Genomic DNA, 26,295 nt, shown 5'->3' on the forward strand with positions numbered 1-26,295 from the left:
GCCAAGACTGATCTACACGACGTCTGCATTATTTGTCTCCCTGAAGCACATGTCCCTGAAGACTGTGACATCTGCCAGAACCTCTCAGCAAGGACCCTGAGGGAAAGGCTGAAGATTAGGCTCCAAGGCCTGGAAGTGAGACTACTGCAGGCTGCAGGTGGGTCTGGACAGGCTGGGAAGGCTCCCTCTGCCTCTGCTAAGGCCTCTGGGGGGCTCCCCAGAGGTAGGAAGACCAGCAAACGGTCCCAGTCTCCGTCGGCGTCGATTGTATCGACGACGTCGAGAGGGATGACGGCGGTGTGTTCCCCTTCTCCCCGGCGCTCCGGGTCGAGACGGCGTGAAGATTCGACGTCAGAGCCTGGTTAGACCTCCGTCGAAAGCACTGTCTACGACGTCGAGGGGATCCTCGGCGTCGAGGACCTCGAGGAAGAGGACGGCGTCGAGGAGGAGTCTACGCTCGTCGTCGAGAATGGAACAGTTGACGTCGCGGAGGCGGCGTTCGGCGTCAAGGAAGGAGAGTTCGACGCGCGTAGGCAGCGTTCGACACGAGGTCGGCGTCGAGGAGTCGTTCTCCCTCCCCGAAGCGGAGCAGAAGGAGTTCTGGCGCCAGAAGTCAAGCTGAGTCTGGTGGAGGGCGCCGGAGGCGGCGATCACATACTGGAGGGGCTGGTTCGCAGTCCACTCCTCCCAAGAAGTCACCGGGCTCGGTGTACTCTGTGGTATATACACCACCTCCCCCTATACCAAAGGAGAATCCTCCCGTCAACCTTCCTCTACCACCACTTCCTCCCTCAGGACAGCCACCACCACCGCTCCCCCCGCATGGGCCCGCCCCTCGGCCGGAGATACCCCCTGTCCCTCCGCCGAGATCGGTGTCACTTCCTCCTCTTCCTACACCACCTAAGGGGACTCCTAAACCACGACCCCAAGATAGGCCACGGAAGACGCCTCCACGGAAACCTGCGGATCGCCCACGGACCGGGAGGTCACGCTCTCGCTCCCGGAGAAGGAAGCGATCGCGCAACAGGTCGTCCACGCGGTCGAGACGCCGCCATAGGAGGCACAGATCTCGCTCTCACATGAGGTCCTCAGGGACCAGGGACTACTTTCCGACTTTGTCGGGATCGCCGAACATAAGGGTGTCGCCGGTTAATGATCTGGTGGCGTTCCATGATGTCCTATTGAGAGGCGCTGCCAAATTGGGCATATGCTTGACGGTGCCCAAGCCTAAGACATCGGTCATTTTGGAGACACTGCACGAGAAACACCTGTCTCATCCACTACTACCTCTGGTGCCGGGCCTTGAGGAACCGGCCATGGACCTTTTCCTCACCCCTGCGGTGACTAAAGCGGCCCCATCGAGATTGCAGAAAAAATACCGGGCTCCCGACTCGGATCCGGCTTTTCTAAGGGCGGAACCTCCTCCGGATTCTGTGATTGTGACGGTAGCCCGCAAACAGCATGCCACCACCCAGTCATCCACAGTCCCCCCAGACAAAGAGTCTAGATGGATGGATTCAGCTGGAAGGAAAGTATGTGGAACATTGGCGACCTCTATGAAGGCTGCGAGTGCCACGGCTTTGTTGGGACGCTACGACTGCGCCCTCTGGGACTCCCTCCAGCAGTTTGCGGAACACTTGCCTCGCTGGAAGATTTCCAGGAAGTGCTAAACGAAGGGATGCTGGTAGCGAATCAAATTATCATCGCTGCAGCAGATTCATCCCTCTTGGCGGCACATGGCTTTTGCCATGGGATTAACCAGCAACGACATGCCTGGCTCCGCCTTACGTCACTGAAACCAGACGCACAGCAAAGGGTGGCCAATCTTCCATTCTCTGGCGAAACCCTATTTGGGAAACATGCGGATGACGAAATAGCCCTCATGAAGGCGGAGGCCGAAATACTCATGGCTGTGGGTCTAGAGAAGCCCAAGGAAATGAAGAAATCGTACCGCCCATTCCAACGGCGGTTCGGTGGACAGGGCAGAGGACGTGGCCAAGCTTCGGGACAGTCGCAGCAACAACAGTTCCGTAAGCCGTTCCAGAAACGCCCGAAGGGCAGAGGAGGCCAACAGTCGGCACCAGCGACCAAAAGCCCGGCCGGGTCTAGGCCCTGAGCGCTTACTTCCCCCGGATCTGTTACCCACTCCGGTAGGGGGAAGCATTCAATTTTTGAGTGGAGACAAATTACTCAGGATAAATGGGTGCTGAATATTGTTTGTAATGGATACAGTCTTCGGTTCACCAGCCCGCTTCCAGCAATTCTACCGGTCAGCTCGCAGTTTCAGCTGCGCGAGCTCCAGGCGGAGGCAGATATCCTGTTAAGGAAAAGGGCGATAGAATACTTACCTCTGTCTCAGAGAGGAAGATGTCTGTACTCCGGTTCTTCCTGGTTCGCAAGAAGGACAAGAACGAGTTCAGGCCCATTCTGGACTTGTGACAAGCAAACAAATGGATTCGCAGAGAGAAGTTTTGCATGCTGTCATGCATCCGATTTATCCTCCGTTGCAACAGGGAGACTGGCTATGTGCTATAGACCTACAGGATGCGTACTTCCATGTGCCCATTGCACACAAACACAGGAAGTTCCTGCGGTTCAAAGTCGGCGCCAATCATCAATACACAGTACTCCCATTCGGACTAAAGTCTGCGCCGAGAACATTCTCTAAGTGCATGGCGGTGGTAGCAGCACACCTGAGGAAGAACAAGGTGTTTGTCTACCCGTACCTGGACGATTGGTTGATCAAGGCATCCTCCTTCTCGGAATCTCGAGCACACTTCCAGAAGACGTGCATTCTCTTGAACAAGCTGGGGGCTGGGGTTGCACATCAACATGTCCAAGTCTGTCCCGACTCCGGTCCAATGCATATAGTACTTGGGAGCCTCCATCAATACACTGTCAGCAAGCGTGTCTCCTTCGGAGGAGCGACGATTATCACTCCTTCGGAAGGCTCAGGCTCTTATGACCACTCCATCTACAACAGTGAGGACGGTGTCTTCTCTACTGGGATCGATGGCCTCTTGTATCTTCCTGACGCCACACGCACGGCTGCACATGAGACCGCTGCAGGAGTGCTTGGAGAACCAGTGGGATCAGAGGAAAGGATCTTGGGACGACAAGATACGACTGTCTCAGCATGCTCTTCAGTCACTGAAGTGGTGGTGTTCAGCGGAGAATCTCCTCAGAGGGGTTCCCTTCCACAAGGACATTCCCACGCAGACTGTCGTGACGGATGCTTCTCTCCACGGGTGGGGAGCGCACTCCTGAAAGCTACGGATTCAAGGAACGTGGTCCCCGATGGAGGCCACGTATCACATCAATTTCCTGGAACTCAGAGCGGTTCACTTGGCACTGAAGGCCTTTCTTCCGTCCTTTCAGAACAACTCTCTGCTTGTACAGACGGACAATACGACCACAATGTATTGCCTCAACAAGCAGGGGGGGTCGAGATCACGCACTCTGTCACAGGAGGCGCAGGTGATCTGTCACTGGCTTCTCGCCAGAGGACTGACGGTAACTGCTACCCATCTGCCAGGTGTGCAGAATGTTCAAGCGGACGCACTGAGCAGACTGATTCAGGAAGGTACTAGGAGAAGTCTTCGCAAGGTGGGGGACTCCAGACGTAGACCTGTTCGCCACCGCCGAAAACAGCAAATGCCTAGACTTCGCCTCAAGGTACTACCAGCAGGGGACGCTGGGGAATGCGTTATGGATCAACTGGTCGAACAGCTTTCTGTACGCTTTTCCACCCATTCCCCTGATTCCAGCGGTAGTCATCAAGCTGACCCGATCCAGGGCTCGGATGATACTCATCGCCCTGGAATGGCCCAGACAGTGGTGGTTCACGGACCTGCTTCACCGGTCTCCCCTTCCTCACATTCGGCTGCCGTGCAGGCCGGACCTTCTCACGAAGTTCGGTGGGCAGATGTTGCACCCCAACATCTCGTCTTTGAGTTTGGCGGCATGGCTCCTGAGAGAGTGCAATATGGCCATCTATCTGCCCGAAGATTGCATGGACATACTGAAGGAGTCTAAGAGACCTTCCACTCTGACTTCCTATGCTTACAAGTGGAAGAGGTTCTGTATCTGGTGTCCGTCCAAGAACTATGACCCGACGACGTGCAAGGAAGAAGTCCTCCTTCCTTACCTTCTACATTTGGCGAAGTCTGGCCTTAATGTTCATTCCATTAAGGTTCATCTTGGTGCATTGACTGCCTACAGGAAATGCCCTTCACAGACTTCCTTCTTCCAGATCCCTGTGATCAAAGATTTTTTGGAAGGCTTGAAGAAAGTGTTCCCTCCTGTCAGGCTTCCTTCGCCTTCATGGGAATTGAACGTGGTGCTGTCCAGATTGATGAAGGAGCCTTTTAAACCTATTCATAAGGCTTCGTTGCAGCACCTGTCCTGGAAGTCGGCGTTCCTCGTGGCCATTACATCGGCCCGCAGGGTGAGTGAAATTCAGGCGTTGTGTTGCCAAGAACCTTATACTGTATTTCATGCTGCTAAGGTTGTTATGCGTACTCACCCTAAATTTCTTCCCAAGGTTATTTCTGATTTTCATGTCAACCAGACCATAACGTTGCCTACGTTTTTTCAGAATCCTTCGTCTCTAGCTGAAAGGTCTCTACATTCCCTGGATGTTAGGAGGGTGTTGAAATTTTATCTGGATAAAACCAAAGATATTCGTAGGTCAGACCAATTATTTGTCAATTATGGATCGGTCAGGACGTGTCTTGCTACCTCTAATCAGTCCATCTCTAGGTGGATTGTGTCCTGCATACAGTTGTTACCAAAAAGCTAATAAGACCTTAGGGGGTAAACCTAAGGCTCATTCCACCAGGGGAAAAGCTGCCACGACAGCTTTACTCAGTAATGTTCCGATTGCAGAGATCTGCAAGGCGACCACTTGAAAGTCGGTTCATACCTTTGCTAAGCATTACTGTCTGGACACTGATGCCAGGGCAGATGCTCAGGTTGGGCAGGCTTCGCTGTGTAATTTGTTTGCACAATAGTTGTGTTAATTTCTTTTCTCCACCGCCGTTTTGGTGTGGGGATGGGCTTGCCATTCTATTCACTAGATTATGACTATACACAGAGATCCCCTACTACAGAAGGAGTAGTTTGTCCTGTAACTCCAGTTCTGTAGTAGGGGTATCTCTGTTAGTCATAAGCGCCCGCCCTCCTCCCCGGTGGAGATAAATATTCATGTAAGGAATGCTACAGGTCTGGCGTGCTACGCCTTCAAAAAGAACTGAAAGTAAAAGGGACCTGCTGTGCATTCTAGGACACTGGGAGAAAGTTCTGGAAAGTTCTCCACATAATGGCAGCCTATGGGCCTTGTCTGTCTATGCCATCCTCTCTATCATTCCAGAGTCTTTTACAGGTAGAGGCAAGTTTCTCTATGAAAGAAACTGGGCAGGCTGTGTTGTGTGTGGTTTTGTTTGGTGGAATTTCTAGTTGAAGTACTGGACAGTGTAGCCTGTGGATATAGGCTGCATTATTTGACAACTTACGAGATTATTTTTGATTGCCGGGGTCCACGTACATGGGCGGGACTATTCACTAGATTATGACTATAACTGGGATACCCCTACTACAGAACTGGAGTTACAGGACAGAAACTACTCCTTGTCTATCTTCTGAATCTCTAAGCGCCGAGACACCCCCGGGTAATTGCGCGTTATACAAATTGCCAAAACATAAACATTAGCCTTGTATACTCTTGCCAAGCTACCTAGAGGGTGAGCAGGGGTTATCCCAGAGTAGAATCAAGGGTCCATATTTGGACAGTGGTACCTACCTCTGCCAACTAGAGACCCCCAGTTCTAACAGGAAGATTTTATTAAAAATGTTTTTAAAACCTCGTAGAATTGTTCTAAAGGCCATCAAATATGCAAATTAGCATAAGTAGGAACATCCATTACAGGGAAGGAAACTTGACTTCCCCTTCAAGGTTATCTGTATTAAATTCATAAATAACTCAACAGCCTTGTCCCCTTCATAGCTTCAGAAGGGAGGCAGAGTAGGTGTGACATTCTGCTATTTTCAGTAGAATATCAAAGTGAGCAGAGGGACCTGCTGCCAGTCTGCTGAATTTTAGGAATCTGAAGCACCGTGGCTGCTTAATGTGGTTTTAAACCCTTTTTTCATTTTCAAGTAGGTATTTGATACATGTACCATTCATTTTATTGAAAGCTAGAAATGGGACAATAATGCTGGGCAGGCATTGTTTTTTGTAATTTGAGCGCGTCATTTCATTAAACAAGTGTTAATAAATCCCACAGTGGGCAAAATTATTTGTTTGTGTTTAATAAAGTTTTTGAGAGCAAGTTGATTTTATTGGTCTTTATTAAGGGGGTCACATTCTTCTTTCCTTGGTACTTATTTTCATATCCCTACCAGCCATGTCCAATTCTCAAATCCATGCCCGACACGTATTTATTTGATTGAGCACAATATGCTTTGCTGAATTGTTGGAAGACGTTTCGCACAAAAGCTGCTGACATCTTGGGAGCTAGCCTTCTTTCATCCAAAGTATGAGTACAGTTCAAGATTATTTACGGCTTCTGACATAGAACCAGTTCTTTTGACTCTCTCCCATGTTCCAGAAAGACTAATTGGGGCTACCACGGCATAGGCAAGTCCAATGCCAAGCTGATCACTATGCTAACGGTTAAGTGTTTGGATGCCCATGTTTGTGTTGCAGTTATTCATTAGAGATTAATTGTTCAGTCGAATAATGTATTTAGTCACTTAAACGAAACCATTTAATTAAGGTATCAGGTGATGTTGTTTATTAGCTAATTAAAGCGCACTTTTGCTCTAATACACCCAAAAAAATAGCAGTCACTATTCTTTCAGCTCTGCCTGATGACGGCTCAGATACCCCAGTGAAGAGGCGCAGAGTAACTGCGGAGATGGAGGGCAAATATGTCATCAACATGCCAAAAGGTACCACAGCAAGAACTAAGCGAATTCTGGAACAGCAGGCAGCACAAGGTACATGGTTGTCAAATGCCTTCTTGCATGTGGTCAACTATCTACAGAATATATAAGGAGTGAGATAATAAAGAGAATGAGTTAAATACTCATTGTCTTAGTTTAGCTGTTACCGTTTACATTTTAATGTTGTGCAGTCTTTTACATTATATCTGATTTGTGACTCACCGAAGCTTAATTGTGTATCCAAGAATTCCCATGTGAACAGTGGAACATTTTTCAGCAGGGCACATAAATGCTAATATTTACCAAAACCTAATTTGCTTTTCCACCAGTGTGAGATGTAGTCTCTGTTCCTTCTATACAGTTATAGAAGTATTCATAGTGGCAACATTGTGCCACATTAACTGTAAACTGCATTAGAAGTATAGAAATGTGAGGCCAGATTACATTTTTAGGCCACATGCTTTCTAGCCTAACCTTTAGTTCCCTTCAGTTTGCCGGCAAAGACTGGCAGCCATATTTCATTCACCATTCCATAGATTTATTAATCTTTTTATGGATCACTGGTGTTCTCTTAATGCCACTTCTTGGAGCTAGGTTTATAAAATGGCATTACTGAACCACTTGTTAGTTTCAGTTACAACGGTCTGCTTTAAGGTTCTAAGTAATGACGCTTTGACGTTATTGCTCAATACAAAGTTTTGACTAGGGTTACTTGAGTAGAGGAGGCTTGCAAGGGGGTGGGGTTGATTTTTGATTTAAGATCCCATACCCATCCAGTTTGCCCCCTTTAACTGAAAATCCTGAACTTTATTGCCCTTTTTGGAGGTTTGAATTATTTTATGGCCTTTTTATCTTTGGACTTTGCAACACTTTTTTTCTTATGCTGGTTATTTCCCGCACATATCACTTGTCATATTGTGACTTAACCGTTCAGATTGAAGAACTGTGGATTCTGGAATGTAAGCCAGTTCTTTCAGGGTCTTAATTGCATGGGTTAATGGGTGTCTGCTGTTCATGTGTCTAGCCATGCGCTGAGGCATGGACTTCAGTGGGTGAGTATTTTCAAGATCTAGTGCAGCAGATTGCGAACTTTGTTTTGAATAGATTTCAGTAAAAGGGATCTGATGGTCAGGTGGTTGGTGCATTCATTTCATATCCTTGTGATAAGTTTTCATCGATGGGTGTTTTGTGAAATATCCAGGGGTGGTAGGTTTAGAACCTATCCCCCACTATTGAAGGTTTTATTTACTCCAACTATGATGCTGCCACCTCTTGGTACATCAACCGGAGTTTGAGCAGAATTCTGGTATTTCAGTCATTCATCTAAAAGATACCTATATTGCAGACCAACCCACAGAGCACTGGATCACGTAACAACTAAACTATGGAAATTGCAGTAGGAACCGGAAGAAGATTGCAAAAGAGCACAGTTGGGAAGAAATAGCTTGCAGGGGTGTTTGTAGTCTTTCCTGAAAGCAGGAATGGAAAAACTTAGCCTCATGTGGTCCAGGATAGGCTTCCGCATCCTATGGGCCAGGCAAGGAGCAAATGCCGCAAGGTGCACTCAGCCTTTTATCATTCGGAGGCTGATAAAATGAGTACCATTGAGCTGGGTAACATTAAAACAGCTGTTGTTCAGCGCCAAGATACCCTTTGTGGCGAACGTGTGCTTTACAAATGCACACATTATGTATGTTATTATTGGATTCTGGGGGCCCCACTGAGTCGTTAGTGGAAGCAGGGCAGATAGGCCTAAGCAATTTTGATGATTTGAACTTCAAAACAGTACACAAATTCAGAAACCAGCATTCAGATAAATACACATGGTGGAATGTTTTATTTTATTCACAAATATAAAACATGAAAAAATTAATTTTAACTTGAAGTTTTTCTAAAGTCAATTGAAGCTACCCATCTTCCATACTATATTCTGTTTGATGCATCTGCACTGCGTCCACAAATCAATTTGAGGACACCAGCTTAACCTTTAGTCTCCAATTTAAAATTCCTGTACATTTAAGGAACTTTTTAAAATGTTCAGTTTAACAATTTTCTTATTCATATTCGCTTTATTAATCTGTTAATATTTAGTTTTCTGGGCAGTCTTGGACCCTTGGGTCACCGGAGCTCGGATTAAGACCCGCTGCTCTAAAGTATGGATGGTATATAATCCTACCTAAGTTAAGTTCTTCATCAAGTTAAGTTCTCCATACAGCTTTGTCTCTGCGCTGTGTGATCCAAAAACGTATTTAATGCTGTTGTCTTTAACTTTATTTGCTGGACATTTAGAGGCAAACTCCAAGTAGCACAACACTTGACAAATTTTAAAAATAAATTGAACACTGTCCTATAGGGCTGTGTCTAGTAAGGAGTAACGTTTGATACTCTTAACCTGTGACCCACTGTTCTATCTGCCCAGGTATTTAGACCGTTGTATCTGTTACTTACTCAAATATATTGCCCCGCCTTCAGTATATGGCTTTATTGTGTTTGCTAGAAACAATTTTGGTTTTAGAAAAATTTGCTTGTAGGCAATTTATTATAGCTTAGGTAAGCTTAAAGTGACTTTTTTGGGAGGTTGGGGGGGTGTCTTACGGCTGTGTGATCTAGTGGCCAAGTCAGTTAAAGCATCAATTGGAGATGTTAATTTCAAAATTTAGGTGAGGATTATATAATCCGATTCATGAAAGGGCCTGTCAGCATTTTAAAAGCTAATGAACAGAGTTGAATGTACATGCCTATTTTTCTGTTCTCTATTGCTGGAATGTGCTTGTGGCATGTCCCTACCTTAATCTGAATTTCAGTATGTGAATTTAATGATTTTCAGTATTTTCAGGAAAAACTGCAAGTTGAGCAGTTTTTTATTTTTACCAAGAAGCGGTCTGTTAACCAAATGGAAATCTGAGGTCAAATCTGTTCAGAAAAAAGAACACATCCTTTTTTGATTAAAAAAAAAAAGACTTGTTGATTAACATCAATATATCAAATGTTGCCCCCATGACAAAATTATTTATCAAAGACATCTGCAATATTAGTCACATGATCAGCAAAGCTAAACATACTTAGTACATATAAACTACTTCTAGCAAATAACCATGTATGCTTATCGAAGCGAGTGCCTGAGGGAATGCGACGTGGCCATTTTAGACAGAACCGTCTCCAGAGCGGCCAGGATGATTTTTAATTTACCCAAGTACGACTCGCCAGCCCAAATAAAGCTGGAATTCGGCCTGCTGAGCCAAGAAATCGCCTGCAAAGGAGTGTGTGAAGTGCTGGCACATGATCAAAAAAGCCGAAGGAGGAACACTGAACTCCAATCTATGGAATGAAATCTATTTAAAGAAGGACTCTCCAGCTATGAACTACCTGTTCGCATCAGTTGATCGTTTGGGCTTTGGCGAACTCTGGGTGGCCCCAGTGACCCTTCAATGCTTCAAACAACTAGTAAACAAGTCTGTGAAAAGACTATCGCTAGTAGAAGATAAAGCGGCACTCGCAGAAAGGACTCCTGGATGGTTCATTGTACACAGCTACGTTAAGTCCTCTCCGCAAACTTATCTAGGCGCAGGATTTAACAGGAGGAAGAAGGAAAAATACCTTTGTTATCGAAAGGGCATTTTACCATCCCTATTGCATCTTCCCCCGTGGAAACGATCTCCTGCTCAGACCACATGCCGCTTATGTGGGGAAGCTGATTAGTGTAGTACACTTACTGTGCATCTGCAGAGCACTTCAAGCTGAGCGGCAGTGGCTGCTGAAGCCCATTTTCCTGAGCAGGGGGATAAGAATCTGCAGACAAGCAGTGAAGGCATGCCTTGGAGAGGGCGACGTACAGTTGTTGTGTCGCTTTGTATGGTTTAGGGCAGGGGTAAAAATTCTTGCATCAAGTGACCAGCAATGCCTATCCCCCAAGATCAAAAGACTCCTAAAGTCCTATCTTCCAGTGAACATTATTTATCCACTGTAATCTCCGTCGAGAAGGAGTGCAACAACCATCAGCACCACTTCACTGCTGCTGTTTTTTGAAACCAATTAAACGTTAGTACACTCTCCTGTATAACATTTCAGCTGCTGCTTTTTTTTTTTTTTTTAGCCAACCGAATATTGTTCCCTGACAAAGACCCAATATTGACTTTTTCTAGTCTCCATGATCCTTACCCCCCTTTTTAACTCTTTTTAGGCAATTTAAGCAACTGTATCCGTAAATTCCTAGGAAAGTTGTCTGTACAAAGAATGTTAAGTCTTTTCCAATTCATGAAACTGACAATAATTATTGAATACTGTACTAACTATTTCTATAATGCATTAATGTTTTAGGATACGCCTTTTCGGTTTTTAATCATGAATCATGCTGCTACTTACTGTTTTTCTTTTTTGCTTTAAAGTAAATTGTAAAGGTTTTCATTAACCAAACAATAAATTATTCTTACCTTACCTGTATGCTTTTAAAAACAATTTATAATCTATATAACCCATCCTGTGGTAAAGCTGAAAAAGATGTCCTGGTGAACTGTTTGTCTACATACTTTGCAAGAAGATTATAATAATCACAATTGGGGATTAACTGAACGTTAAATAGCCCTCAAAAGGTGAAAAAGAACTTGGCTAATCTAATTATGCTAACCACATAAAGCATTTCTACCTTCACTTCCTTCTCAAAAGTAAAACGACCTGGTCTAATAAAATCAAGCAAGCCTTCGGGCTCCCACCTTGACGCCTGCCCAGCAGCAGTTCTCATATCCTTATGAATTACTGGCAGTCCTAAGATCACCAACATTTGGTTTGCCCACTCTTAAATAACCCCACGGCCTATAGGTCTATTCCCCTTCTCTGTTTTGTGGCCAATCTCAGGGAAAAGTGAGAACTAAGCGACTACAGCCATTCACAGAAGTTCATCAACTGCTCTTTCCTATTCAAGAAGATTTTAAAAGAAGGCTTCTCGACAGTCAGAATAATCACGTCAAGAGTGAGCACTATTGATCACAAGATTTTGCTAACTTGCTTGGTAAAGTACCATATCACATGAAATGCATTGGATTATCTAGAATGTTATTCCCAAAAAAATACCAAACAATTCAAATGGTAACAAATTCTCATCCACCCTAATGTAATTGCTATAGGGTGTACTGTACCTTGCGTCTCCTGTTTGACCTATATAATCCGTCTTTAGCACTAGTTCTAAACCACTTAAGTAACATCCTTTGTATACGCAGATGAAATACAATTGATAATTTACAAAGTAAACAATATTGTGTGAATTTTGGGGTTCAATCAGTGTAGCATCAATAGGTGTATGAAAGACAACTTTCTTGAATTAAACTCTTCTAATTCAGAAAATCTTCTCTTTAATCATGCCAACAAATGAGAAAATTACTTTGGCCTCCTCTCTGAGATTGCCTACACTAGGCCCTCCTGACCTACACACTTGGCCCCTGGATTAACAGCAGCACTGGGCTGCTGTTTACTTCAGTGACCACTAACATTCCGCAAGATGTCAAATAAATGATGAAGCTGTTAGTTACAAGCTTAGTGAACTTAAGTAAAATATTCTAATGAAGTATCCTGCAACATTTAGCCACCGCAAAGCCCCACTTCCATCTTGTTACCATCAATGCGGCCCTCTGGCTCACCACCGACCACACGTTTCGTGAATAAGTTTGAGAGTATCTATGGCCTTTTCCAACCTTGGTAGACTATCTACATATTATACTTGATTCCCTTCTGAATACTCACGCTCCAACAACAAAAGTCATCAAACCTGCTATTATCAAATCAGTTTTCATAGAAGGATCATTCCTTTTCTATCTTTCTCAGACAACTTGACCCTAGTGATACATTTGTACAATAGATTTGCATTGTACATTGATTTACCTAAAAAAAAACACTGCTCAATTACAATGATTACAAAACACTTTAATAAGAGTCATTTGCAACCGTAAGAAATTTGACATCCTTGAATCATGCTGCTTATGCATAAAAAGTATACTGCTCCCAGAAACCTTTGGGTCCAGTACCAAAATACTTTGTGATGCCACCAACAAAATTTACCAGAGGGGACATGGTGCTCTTCTCTGTAATTATATTCCTCCCACCATCCATAATATCCAACACTTGTCCTTCGTGAAAGCTATTAAAACCTCGCTCTTCAACTAACCTTAACTCCTACCGCCTATCTTCTAAATACATCCAGTGTCAACACCAGGAGACTCCTTTGAAGCGATAGTGTCCTGCCACCAAATATTCAGAAAATCAATACATAAAATAGACAGTTGTTTATCTTTAGTCTCATATCTGGCACAGAATTCCTTTTAAAAAGATCTCGGAAAGTCTGACTCCAATCCATGATAAACTCTTTTAAACACATTTTGACATAAACCTTAACCTCTGTGCCAGGTAGACAACTATTGGCCTTCCTTCCCAAAAGTGTGGCACAGGCCTTTGACACGTGACGGGGTCATTTTAGGATTCCGGACAAAATAATATAGCGGGACAGCAATGGAGCCTAGAATGTGCTTCATCCTTAACAATGGTTAGAGCACTGTTAGACCATTTATTTTTATCAAATCCAAATTTCAAAGAAGCATTGTGATTGTGATGGATACATCTGCCAGTGGATTCCTCACCTTGTGAATATCCCCTGCGCTAGCAGCACTCAGAAATTTTTTGCAGCTCTCCATGCCGACTAGGACGACGTCGCAGAGGCATGGCTCTGCACGCTCCTCCGCTGACGTCACCGGGGCCATAAGAGCCTCGTCGGCGTTTTTTTCCGCGCCGTCGACGCTAACGGTTTTTTGGGACTCTGTAGTTGTCTTGTTACTTTGTGTTTCTGGATTGTATTCTGTTCTTCTCTTGTTTCTTTCTCGAAGATGTCGTCAAAGTCAGTATTTAAGGGAGGTCCTATGTCCATTTCAGATCCTCACGAAGACTGTGTATGGTACCTGTCGTCGGATCATGACGTTGAGGGATGCGCTTGCTGTAGTAAGATAAACCCGAAGGCTTTAATAGAAAGGGAAGCCAAGCTGTTGATGGCAAAGATGAGAAAAGTGAAAAGAGGTCGAAGGAGGTCAATGTCAAGATCCAGGTCGAAGTCGACGTCTGAATACAATAGAAACAGCTACCCTGCCAGAGTATATTTCAAGGTCCCGAGGGGATCCCTAACCTCATGCGCGCTAGCGGCAATTCTGCTCGCACTCTGAGATTTTCAAAACCGCACTTTACGTTACGAGCTGGGCTCGTCATCAGCGTGCGAGGAGGCTACGCCATGACGAGCCCAGCTCGTCATCAGCGTGGAAGGGGTTAAGTATCAGTAAATGGTGACAAAAAATATGTATCAGAGCCAATTATACATCAGAGTTCATTTTTCTTTTTTTAAAGATTTATTTATTAAATTCATATAAAAGGTTCATATAAGTGCTTAGGATGGGCCTGATTAGTTTTGACTCAACATATCATATAGGATGAAGAAAAAGGATTGTTTTTGTAGTTTTAACATGATCCATTGGTTGAACCAAGCAAGATGCATACATACATGTCCCACACACTCCCAGACTCATCCACTAAATTCAAACTTACTTTCAGACTCACCAGTTACAAATATACACAGTCACATACATAACATTCATAACGGTACACCACGGCCTGCAGAAGGGATATCTTGTGGCTGCATAGGCTACGGTCAAATTGTGGAGGCAAGTAGATGGAGGAGAGATAATTTTACAAAGACTACACTTTGAGCCATCCACAATAGTCACGTCGGGTCTTGCTTCAAAATCAAAGAAGCATAAGAAGAGCCACGGATCTCGACGCCGCTCAGATAAGGACAGTGCTCCGAAGTCGACCGCTCCAGCCCCTCGTCATCGCAAAGATTGTGTCGCCTTCTCCTCCGAATCCGGGTTCTCCGGTAAGATCGGCTTCACCTACGGCTTCACCAGTGCATTCACAGACGCCGGTTCCATCTCCAACTCCGACTCATTCTCCCGCTCTGGTGGAAGAGGTTCCAGTACCTGATGAGTCGTCTACTCCATTGGCTCCACTGTCTGCGCTGCATGGCCTGAGTACGGTAATGCCTACGCCTGAATCCACTCCAGGCGCTTTCCCACCTTTCCCTGGCCCGGGGCAAGATCCATCACATTATTTAAATGCGATGTATGGAGTTTTTGCAAGGTCAATGTACCCCTCTGGAGAACCTTTGGGTCCCATGGGTTCTATGGCTTTTAATCTGGGGGTTCCTCAGGCCTATGCTCTGGCTCCCTTTATGTAATTTCTTCCAGCGGCTCTGTCCTGGCATTTCCCGACGCCGAGGAAGTCGACGCCGATCCCTCCATCTCCGGCACAGTCCACTCTGCCTCGTTTGTCTCACTGTGCCTCCGGATCCGTGTTAGACTCCGGCTCCAGATCCGTTGGAGTCATGTCTGGCTCCACCGATGCTGGATCCGTGGATAAGATCCAGGCGGGATGTGTGAGAAGTTAGCCTGGCATATGATGTCCACTAGTTTTAGTGTTATATCAAAAAAGGGAATGCCAGAACTCGAATTCAAATCACAGCAGCTTGTTTATTCAGCTGATGTGTACCCTCTTTGAGTGACTTAAAGAAGGTATTTCTTCAAATATTTCACTTTTGTTAAATATTTCAATACATATTTACATTTTATGACACTTCAGAGGATAAAACATTTCCTTTCGTTGAGAAAACAAAAAGTACAATGTTTCAAAACATTACAGACTTTTAAACAAAACAAATAAAGCATTCAAGTATAATTACAATTCAAATCACGGTTAGCTCTAAATCATGTACACCTAGACTGGTTTTTTTACAAATAATTTTTCAACCAATCGACATTTTTTGGGAAACCTGACTTTAATTATGTCACCCTATGTTTATGTGTCAACCCCTAACATTTGGGTTCCGTCAACTTTTATACAGCCTTGTAGCCGACGCGTTTCCAAACCCTTCTTTTTTCTGTGGGGTTCTTCTTCAGGGCTAAGCTGTGCCTATGGTGTAAAAATGAGGGACATTTCAGTATCTCCTATTCTCTACTGTTAACAATCTTTGTTACAAAGGGAAAACCTCAAAGATTTTTACCTTTTGTTGTTGGGGGCTGTGTTATTCAAGCACGGAGCATCATGTTATCCATATCTTTCATTACCTAAGTGGGGTTAAAGGATTCGGTGGGTTTGTAAGTTGCCAAATTTATCACACTCATCGACATGTTTTCTCTGTTTTAGTTGCCATCCTATCACTTACTTCTTATGTTCCTGTTCCCTCGTGGGGGTGAAAGGACCGTTTGTGAAAGTCTAATAATGGTTCCGCTGTGTTGGGATTCTGTTTGGATATGAAGTAGAAATCGAATTTACCACCTGATTTCTGCAGCGAGTGTTACATTATAAAAGCGCTAATGTGCAATCGAGCTTACTTGATTTCAGATGCCTCAGGCGGACCCCGGTATTGCTGTGTATTGTGCAGGTCTAAAACGTTGTTGTAGACTCAATCAGCTGTTCTGTGAACAGAGTTTAGAATGCCCGTTATTCGGCATACATTCTGCTTCAGTTTTATATGTTTTAGTTGCGCTGGCAGTGACCGCGTTTGCGGTGGTGCACACATGGTTCTCTTACCTCCGTCTGTTCAAAGCGGCGTTTAGAGCCTCCGAGGGGCCGCGCGACGCTCACTCATACCGCTGCTGGGAAAGCTCCGATTTCCAACACGAAGCGGAGTTCTGTTTCCTGTTAATAAATGGTGCTAGGCATTGTGGGAATAGTAGTCTTCCCCTTCATGCCGCTTTTCTGGCATTTGCTTTAAAGTGTTACTATGTTTTGGGCTGCAAGTAGTGAGTAAGTGAATGGCACAATTAATTACATATCCATGGATGCAATTTTTGGTGCGGAGGGTGGGTAAACAGAGGACTCAATAACTTGATCTTTGCAATTCAGATATTTCAACATAGGTCCAGAATCAGACACAAAGTGCTGTCCGCACCCATGGTGCAGCACTTCGTGGACCACCAACATACTGAGACCGACTTCAAATGGACGGTGTTACAAGCCATGAAAGCCCCCTCGAGGGGAGGGAACATTGATACCATGCTACTCAAAAAAGAAGCATATTTAATTCTTAGGTTTAATTGCGTGATGGATGGACTGAATGAAATATCTGAATTGCAAAGATCAAGTTATTGAGTCCTCTGTTTACCCACCCTCCGCACCAAAAATTGCATCCATGGATATGTAATTAATTGTGCCATTCACTTACTCACTACTTGCAGCCCAAAACATAGTAACACTTTAAAGCAAATGCCAGAAAAGCGGCATGAAGGGGAAGACTACTATTCCCACAATGCCTAGCACCATTTATTAACAGGAAACAGAACTCCGCTTCGTGTTGGAAATCGGAGCTTTCCCAGCAGCGGTATGAGTGAGCGTCGCGCGGCCCCTCGGAGGCTCTAAACGCCGCTTTGAACAGACGGAGGTAAGAGAACCATGTGTGCACCACCGCAAACGCGGTCACTGCCAGCGCAACTAAAACATATAAAACTGAAGCAGAATGTATGCCGAATAACGGGCATTCTAAACTCTGTTCACAGAACAGCTGATTGAGTCTACAACAACGTTTTAGACCTGCACAATACACAGCAATACCGGGGTCCGCCTGAGGCATCTGAAATCAAGTAAGCTCGATTGCACATTAGCGCTTTTATAATGTAACACTCGCTGCAGAAATCAGGTGGTAAATTCGATTTCTACTTCATATCCAAACAGAATCCCAACACAGCGGAACCATTGTTAGACTTTCACAAACGGTCCTTTCACCCCCACGAGGGAACAGGAACATAAGAAGTAAGTGATAGGATGGCAACTAAAACAGAGAAAACATGTCGATGAGTGTGATAAATTTGGCAACTTACAAACCCACCGAATCCTTTAACCCCACTTAGGTAATGAAAGATATGGATAACATGATGCTCCGTGCTTGAATAACACAGCCCCCAACAACAAAAGGTAAAAATCTTTGAGGTTTTCCCTTTGTAACAAAGATTGTTAACAGTAGAGAATAGGAGATACTGAAATGTCCCTCATTTTTACACCATAGGCACAGCTTAGCCCTGAAGAAGAACCCCACAGAAAAAAGAAGGGTTTGGAAACGCGTCGGCTACAAGGCTGTATAAAAGTTGACGGAACCCAAATGTTAGGGGTTGACACATAAACATAGGGTGACATAATTAAAGTCAGGTTGCCCAAAAAATGTCGATTGGTTGAAAAATTATTTGTAAAAAAAACAGTCTAGGTGTACATGATTTAGAGCTAACCGTGATTTGAATTGTAATTATACTTGAATGCTTTATTTGTTTTGTTTAAAAGTCTGTAATGTTTTGAAACATTGTACTTTTTGTTTTCTCAACGAAAGGAAATGTTTTATCCTCTGAAGTGTCATAAAATGTAAATATGTATTGAAATATTTAACAAAAGTGAAATATTTGAAGAAATACCTTCTTTAAGTCACTCAAAGAGGGTACACATCAGCTGAATAAACAAGCTGCTGTGATTTGAATTCGAGTTCTGGCATTCCCTTTTTTGATATAACGTATGTTGTCCAGCCAGGACCCGTAGGACAAAACCCCCCATTGATTAAACTAGTTTTAGTGGGCACCTTGCACCAGTCTAATCAACCCTTATTGATGGTGGTTGTAAAGTCAACCTTATAGAAAGCTATCCTAGTGGTAGCATGGACCAGCAGTCAATAGGCGAAGACTTCAGAGAGCATGTAAAGCCATCTGTTTTACCAATTATAATCCCTTGAATACCAAATTAAAGGACACCACACAAGGTATATATACAAATATATATGTATTTATTTTTAACACAACCCCTCTGCACTCTTTGAGGTCAGAGGTCAGTCATCACAAGTTACTCAATTAGCATACAATAAGTTGCACAAATACAGTTATGCCCTAGGGGCCTCACAAACCATATACTAAGAGTGGTATAAGAACCACGTCTGAAGTAGAGTGTAGGTCTAGGGCCTGGGGAATCGCTGGAGCTACACTAAACAGCCAAAGGTTAGGAAGTAGGAGGCCCACGGGAGACGCGTGCAGTGTTTAAACACAGTCCCGAGTTACCATTGATTCATAATGGGAAATGAAGAAGTTACAAAGTTACTGTTTAGTATTAAATCTTTTTATTGCAAAAAGAAAGGCTCTTACAGCTGAGAAATATCAAGGTACAGTGCAGATAACAATGCGCTTAATGTTATAGCAATAGCAGCTATGCTCCACCTTATGAAAGAGTCACTTTGTCCGATAAGCTTCGGGAGCTGCGAGCCCAACCGGCAGTGTCTGTCCAGTGCTCCTAGAGCCACAAAAGGAAAGAAACTTAACTTCAACCCACCCCCCCTGAACTATTCCCCAACCCCCCACCCCTCTCCCACATTCCGGATCCAACCTCCCACACCATGCATACGACCTCACACCTCTATACAGTTCCGTCATTCCCATGTGACAAGCGGAGCAACCTTAAATACCTAGGACAGGTCACTTCTCGAAATTCGGTGGCTAGCAGGGACAGAAAAGGCTGCCACAGCTCCGCATATTTCGCCCCCTCCCCTGCTTTCACCAAGGAGAGTTTCTCCATACCAAGGACAGACCAGAGTCGCCACAGCCAATTCTGAAGGGTGTGGGGATCTGCATGGTTCGCCACAAGGCCAACAAGGCCTGAAAAGCGGAGCCCAGCGCTATCGCGATCAATCGACCCCTGCGAACTCGTAATGGATAGGTTAGAGCATTAGGAAGCCCCAACAGGACATAGGCCGAAAATCGCGGGATCTCTGTCTCAAAGTGGGCGTCCACCTCATCCAGAATCAATTTCCAATAGCCCTGTATGTGTCTACAGTCACACAAAAGGTGTGTCAAGGTGCCTCTTTCCCCGCAACCTCTCCAGCAGGACGCATTCCCCCATTTAGCCCATCTCATGCAAGCGTTCTGGTGTATAATACCAGTAGGTTACTAGTTTGGTAAATGTGTCTGTCAACCCCATGTGGTAGGCAGAGTGTCTGGCGCGGTAATAAATGTCCTCCCATTCTTTGTTGCGCAGAGTCCGCCCTAGTTCCCTCTCCCATCTTGCCTTATAAACGCGCGAATATCTGTCTAAGAGGAGCCGATATATGTCTGAGATGAGCCGCTTGTCTGTGGTGCGCGAAAGAAGCCAGTATTCGTCTTTGCTAAGCTTGCGTGTTGCATCCTCACGGGTCAGTGTCGGACCTGCAGGTACCTAAGACGTTCGGCTTCCGGAAGGTCACAGGCCGTCCGGAATTCTTCAAAAGGCATCACTCCTTCACCTGAGTACACATGAAAGAGGCACCGGCATCCCGCTGGGCGCCACCGTGCAAATGCCTGGACATCCCTGCCAGGGCCAAAGTCTGGATTCTCCAACAAAGGCGTAAGGGGGGACGGAAAGGTCGTCAAGCCGTGCAGGATGCAAGTTCGATCCCAGACCTCAAGCGGGACCCTCTTAATAAATGAGGCATATAGATTTGGGGGCCGGTGTTGGCGACGCAAGAAGGGCACCTCTTGCAATGGACGCCCCGCCTGATCCTGAAACAGCCAATGTCATTTCGATTCCCATTTGCTCCATTCCACAAGGGTCCGGAGCTGGGTCGTCTGGTAATAGAGTTGTAAATCCGGCAGGCCCAAACCACCGCCTTCCGGAGGAAGCATCGCTAACCTCAGCTTGAGCCTGGGCCACTTCCTGTTCCAAACGAACTGCGCGAACTCAGATTGTGTGCGACGGATCCACCCCCCAGGGGGGCGAAGCGGGATAGCCCGAAAAACGTACAAAATTTGCGGGAGAATCGTCATCTTTACCGCCGCCACTCGGCCCAGCCAGGAGAGCGGGAGGTGACGCCACCGCCCGACCTCTGTACGAATAGTGCGACTAAAGTTGGCGTAATTGATACGCACCGTGTCCGGCAGTGTGGCTGCCAGTTGTATGCCCAGGTAGGGGACTGCACCGTCCGCCCATCGGAAGGGGAATTGCGCTTCCAGCGAAGCCCGCGTCTGTGCCTCCAGGGAGAGATCGAGGGCTACTGACTTAGCCATGGTAACTTTAAAACCGGAAGCCTTTGCAAACGCATACAAGATTGCCGCGCCGGCCGGTAAGGATGTCGCAGGGGAGGCAAAGGAGAGCAGGACGTCATCGGCATATAAACTTATCGTGTGGATATATGCCCCGAATCTAATTCCTCTAACAATTGGATTCGTACACCTGGCCTGCGCCAGAGGTTCCATATACAGCGCGAAAAGCAGGGGTGAGAGCGGACACCCCTGCAGAGTTCCGCGTTCGATGGGGAATGTGGGTGATGAGCAGCCGTTTACCCGTACCGATGATGTGGGGATGGTACAGCAATTTAGAATCCACGTGTGGAATTTTGCTCCTAACCCTGCCTTGTTGAGCACTTGCTCCAAGTACGGCCAATGGACACAATCGAAGGCCTTCTCCGCATTGATCGCCAACATCATGAACTCTCCCGACAACCTAGAGGCCCGCTCCACTAGGTGGAGCGCCCTTTTGGTATTATCGACCGTTTGTCGCTCCGGGATAAAGCCGGCTTGATCCGGGTCAATCAGACCCTGCATAAGTGGACCTAACCGTTTCGACAGTAGGCTGGTGTAGAGCTTTAGATCCACATGAAGTAATGATATAGGGCGGTAGACCCTGCATTGTGCTCGGTCCTTCCCCGGTTTGGGGATGACTGATATCATGGCACCCATCAGGTCCCTCGGGATGGCGCCGGGGTCTGAGAAGGAGTTAAAGAGAGCAGTCCGTAACAGGGCAACCTGGGGGCAGAACGTTTTGTAAAAGGTGGCGGTAAAGCCATCCGGTCCCGGCGCCTTAACTAGTTTGAGGCGCGCAATCGCCGCAATAACCTCCTCGGGGCGGATCGCCCTTTCAAGGAGCTCCGACTGCTCTGTCGCTAAAGCCGGAAGGGACACGTTGAGTCCAGGAAGGCCGCACTGTCCGCAGGATCTAGTTGAGCCCCCTCGTACAGTGCAGTATAAAAGTCGCTGAAGGCTTTCGCTATGGCTCCATCCTCGGTCACTATTTCCCCTCTCTGCGTGCGGATCTCCTGCACCGTGTGTCGCTGTTGCTGCTCACGGAGAGCGCGGCCCAGCAGCCTCCCGCACCTGTCGCCCCCTGTGTAGTGCGCATGTCTCACCCGCAGTGCCGCATATTCTGCCCTATCTTGGTCCAATGCTGCCAGCTGTTGACGTGCTACGCGCAACTGTTTCCACACCCGTGGTGCCCCTGTCCTTTGATGTACCTGTTCCAATTCTTTCGTACGAGAAGAGAGCTCTTCCCTCTTACGGGCCCTCTCCGCATTTTCTGCCGCAGCGATTGCAATCAATTCGCCCCGTAGGACCGATTTTAGTGCCGCCCAGTGAGTCGCAAGGGAAGTGTCCGTTGGATGGTTGTGCACCAGATACTCCGCTATAGCTCCCTTGATTTTGGCCACTACCTCCTGTCTATGCAACAACGTATCACGCAATCTCCAGCAACGCGCGCTGCGCCCAGCCGGCGGAAAGGCGAACACTGCAGTGAGAGGTGCATGGTCAAAAAGCGCTGCTGCTCCTATCTCCACGCTAGCGTTCGAAGCGAGGTAGATGTTAGAAAGTAATCTAGGCGCGCATAGGTTTTGTGGGCGCTGGAGTAGTATGTGTAGTCCCGATCACCCGGGTGGAAAGAGCGCCACAAGTCCGTCATGCCCAGCTCTGTCAGTCTGTTCCGTCCCCCTTCTGATAGTGTACCTGCCTGCGTGGACCATTGCGCTGATCTGTCAAGCAGGTTGTCAGAAACTAGATTAAGGTCTCCCCCTACCAGAACGTGTACCAGGTGCTGTCGTCTCCTCATTAAGCACTTGGTGGAAAAACCTCTCTTGTCCCTCATTTGGTGCATAAACCGCAATTACCGTGAAGTAGTTCCCAGTGAGAACCTGCAGGACAGGAGTCGCCCCTTAAGCTCTGTCCCCCGGTGTAGCATCTTCCCCTTAAATCGCCTTGACACCAGGATTGCCACCCCTGCAGTCTTTGTGGTTGCGGAGGAGAAAACTTGCGTTGGAAAGTGACGGGACTTAAGCCTGTGACAGTCTTTAGCTAGCAAGTGCGTCTCCTGGAGGAGGCAAATATCTGCTTTAGAATTCACTAGCAGAGACCGCACCGCCCGCCTTTTTACGGGGTTATTAAGCCCGCGCACATTCAGCGTGAGGACACACAACTCAGTCACAGGCATAAAGAATCATCCCCCAGCCATTGGCCTAAACATCAGCCATAATCTGTACCGCAGTTGCCCCGACCACCCGGGACCCTCTAGTCTTCGTTGCAAAAAACACAGTTGATGGACAGAATGTAGAACAATGTCATACATTCAACCCAGTACAAGGATCTGGGCATAAATCCATAGTTTGTTTTGCACTCCACACCACCCTGGGTTAGACACTGGCTATATGCAAATCAGCTCTGACCCTGTGCCTCATGGGAACAGTCCAGTCCGAACTACCAAGCCATGTCTTTCCCAGATCGGAATCGAGCATCCAAGGACCGGTTTCTGGCTATCAGCCTTCATCAGCCTGGATAGCTTGACTCCAGTGGTGTGGAGAGCCTGGGACTCGCGTCTGAGTATACCCAGCACACTCGGGGTGAAAATTGCAAAAAACACAGGGGTGGCAGAGTGGGCTAAAGAACGGTGATGGATTAAACCCAGATCTTTTGACAGGGTGTGAGTGTTTGATTGATTTAGATGCTCCGTCCATCACCACCCCCTTTTGTACCGCTTTTGTCCACCATAAGTGTGGCAGGGTATGCTCAGACGCGAGTCCCTTGCTCACTCTGCCACTGGATTCAAGCAAGCAGGGCTGAAGACGGCTGAAATGCCAGAAACCGGTCCTCGGAAGCTTGTTTCCGGTCCAGGGAAGACATGGCTTGGCAGTTCGGGCTGGACTGTTCCCATGAGGCACAGGGTCAGACTGCTTTGCATATAGCCATGTCTGAACTGGGGTGGCAGAGTGGGCTAAAGAACGGTGATGGATTAAAGCCAGATCTTTTGACAGGGTGTGAGTGTTTGATTGATTCAGATGCTCCGTCCATCACCACCCCCTTTTGTACCCCTCTAGTCTTCGTAGCTCACAACCCTCTTTCATTCTAACACTCTCTCGGATCTGGAATCTTCCCCCCGTATCAACAAAACCCCCCTCCACACCATGAAAAAAAACCAATTACAACCCCCATCCCCCCCCAAAAACCAAGGTGCAAACTTAGGTAGTCCTTCATCTAGAGATGAAAAGGAAAAGTCTCAACACGGGGTAGTCTCACCAGTGCGTTCGGGATCACTCTCCCGCCAACGGCCACGTGATTTGAACGGGTAACAATGCCACCAGAACTTCGTGGGTCCTTCACCCCGTGGGGTCAGCACCCCCATCTATGGCCACTGCCTCCAATGCTGCATGCTGGCCCGCTGCAATTTCCGTCGCTGGAGGTTTCTTCACTCTTTGCCGCCGCCGTTGCTGGCGCCATTGGGGCCTGTGTTCCTCCGTCTCGGAGGTGGCTCTCTGGGTCTCGTTGTCGTCCTCTGGCTGTTAGATTCCCAAACAGACGGCAGGCTTCCGAAACCGATCGGAGCTGGTATTGCTTGTTCTCCAGCCTGAAGACTAGACGGAAGGGGTGTCCCCAGCTATATGGAATGTTCTTTTGCTGTAGGTGGGAAGTGACCGGCTTGAAAAGACGGTGCTTGTGTAGCGTGAGGGCCGCCAAATCCTGGAAGAGCAATGGTGACGTACCCTGGAACGAGAGCTGGTGCTTCTGTCGCGACTTCTGCAGTATCTCCTCCTTGGTGCTAAAGTCCTGGACACACACCAGTATATCTGGGGGGGGGGGGCGCAGTCGATGCTCTGGGAGGTCCCGTTCTGTGTGCCCTGTCGAGCTGGAGGGTCGGGTCCAATGGGCGCCCCAGCACATGATTGAAGAGCTCCCTGGCATAGCGAAACGTGTCCTGGGTAGCCTCGGACATGGCTACATTGCGAATACGGATGTTGTGTCTTGAGCGATTCTCCAAATCTTCCATGTGGAGCTGAAGATCCACCTGCTGGTCATGCAGGCGGATGATTTTTTGCTGTAGAGCCGCGAGTTCAGTGTCCTTATTGTTGCTTTTGGTCTCAAGGTCCGCCACCCTTTCTCCTAGACCATCCATCTTACGCCGGACTTCTTTAATTTCTCTGGTAAATTCTGTTTTGAAGGTTTGATGGTCATCCCGTAGGGAAGTAAAGAGGGATTCCAAAAACGCCTTTGTGATGGGCTCTGACCCGTTGTCTGTGCTCTGCTCCATTTTTTCGGGCCTGGGACCGTGGTGTCCTTTTGTGGGGGGGGGGGGGGGGTGTCTGCGTTTTTGCAAAAAGGTCTTTCATTGTCTTGCCGCGGTTTCCCCTGCTAGCCGACATCTTATGACCCCTCGGACTGTAGGCCTAGCCTCCTTCCCTGCCGCACCTGCAGGGCGATTCTGATCTGTCGCAGTATCCGCGCTGCCAACCCGCCACGTCCGGCACGGTCGTCTTCCCTGCACACTGCCAGCACCCGCTCGTCGTCACTCCACACCCGGCCTCGCAAACTCTGGGGCAACCGGTCGCCTCCACACACCTACAAGAGGGCCACACACTCCTCTGGGCGCTCTCGCCATCGTCGCCTACGGCCCCTGCTGTGTCCTCACCTTTTCCCAGCTCTCGGGCCGGTGGGCCTCCTCACTTGCCCTGGCTCTCGGTCCGATGGACTTCTGACACTGGCCTCACTGCAGCCGTGACCCTAGATGTCGGGCAAAGCCACCCAATGGCGCCTCACCTCGCCGGGACACACCTCGAGACCTCACCTCCTTCGCCTGTCCGATATGGCCAAGGCCTCATGCGTCACCCCCGGTCCGCCTCAGCTCTCCTGTGTAGGCCCGTCTTTGAAGGGCGCCCCCTTCGCCGCCGAAGCACTTCTCTGCCCCAAGCGCAGGCCGCCTCTCACAGGCCGCCTCCGCCGCACCTCCTGCCGGTACTCCGGCTCCCTGGACTCCCCTCGCGGCACCGCAGCTGCGCCGTTCCTCCGGGCCTCCGATGCCCCGGGACTTTGCCGCGCTCTCCTCTCGCAGCGCCCATGGCGCCGGTGCAGCACACAACCGGGGTACACCAGTAGCAGCCCTGCACTCACAGCGCCCGGGGCTCCGGGGTCCGCAGCGCGGCCCTCCTCACAAGCTCAGGGTCAGGCCTCGCTTCTGGCTCTGTGGGGAATGGGTGCCCCGCAGCACTTGAGCGCCAGGCAGCCGGGTGGGTGCGATTCCCCT

The 26,295-nt window shown here is 47.5% G+C and overlaps 1 protein-coding gene across 5 annotated transcripts in view; it reads left to right on the forward strand.

Annotated features, from left to right (window-relative positions):
- Positions 1–26,295, forward strand: part of C9H19orf47 (chromosome 9 C19orf47 homolog) — a 128,452-nt gene that overhangs the window by 81,360 nt on the left and 20,797 nt on the right. For 3 of the 5 annotated variants that reach the window (XM_086938256.1, XM_086938257.1, XM_086938255.1), the window contains exon 7: positions 6,862–6,999. The exons of the other annotated variants lie outside the window; for them this stretch is intronic. In XM_086938256.1, the coding sequence (XP_086794382.1) occupies positions 6,862–6,999 (138 nt within the window). The remainder of the gene's footprint in view (positions 1–6,861; positions 7,000–26,295) is intronic. 5 annotated transcript variants of the gene reach the window in all.

This window comes from Lissotriton vulgaris, chromosome 9 (assembly GCF_964263255.1).
Source record: "Lissotriton vulgaris chromosome 9, aLisVul1.2, whole genome shotgun sequence".
NCBI classification, from domain to species: Eukaryota; Metazoa; Chordata; class Amphibia; order Caudata; family Salamandridae; genus Lissotriton; species Lissotriton vulgaris.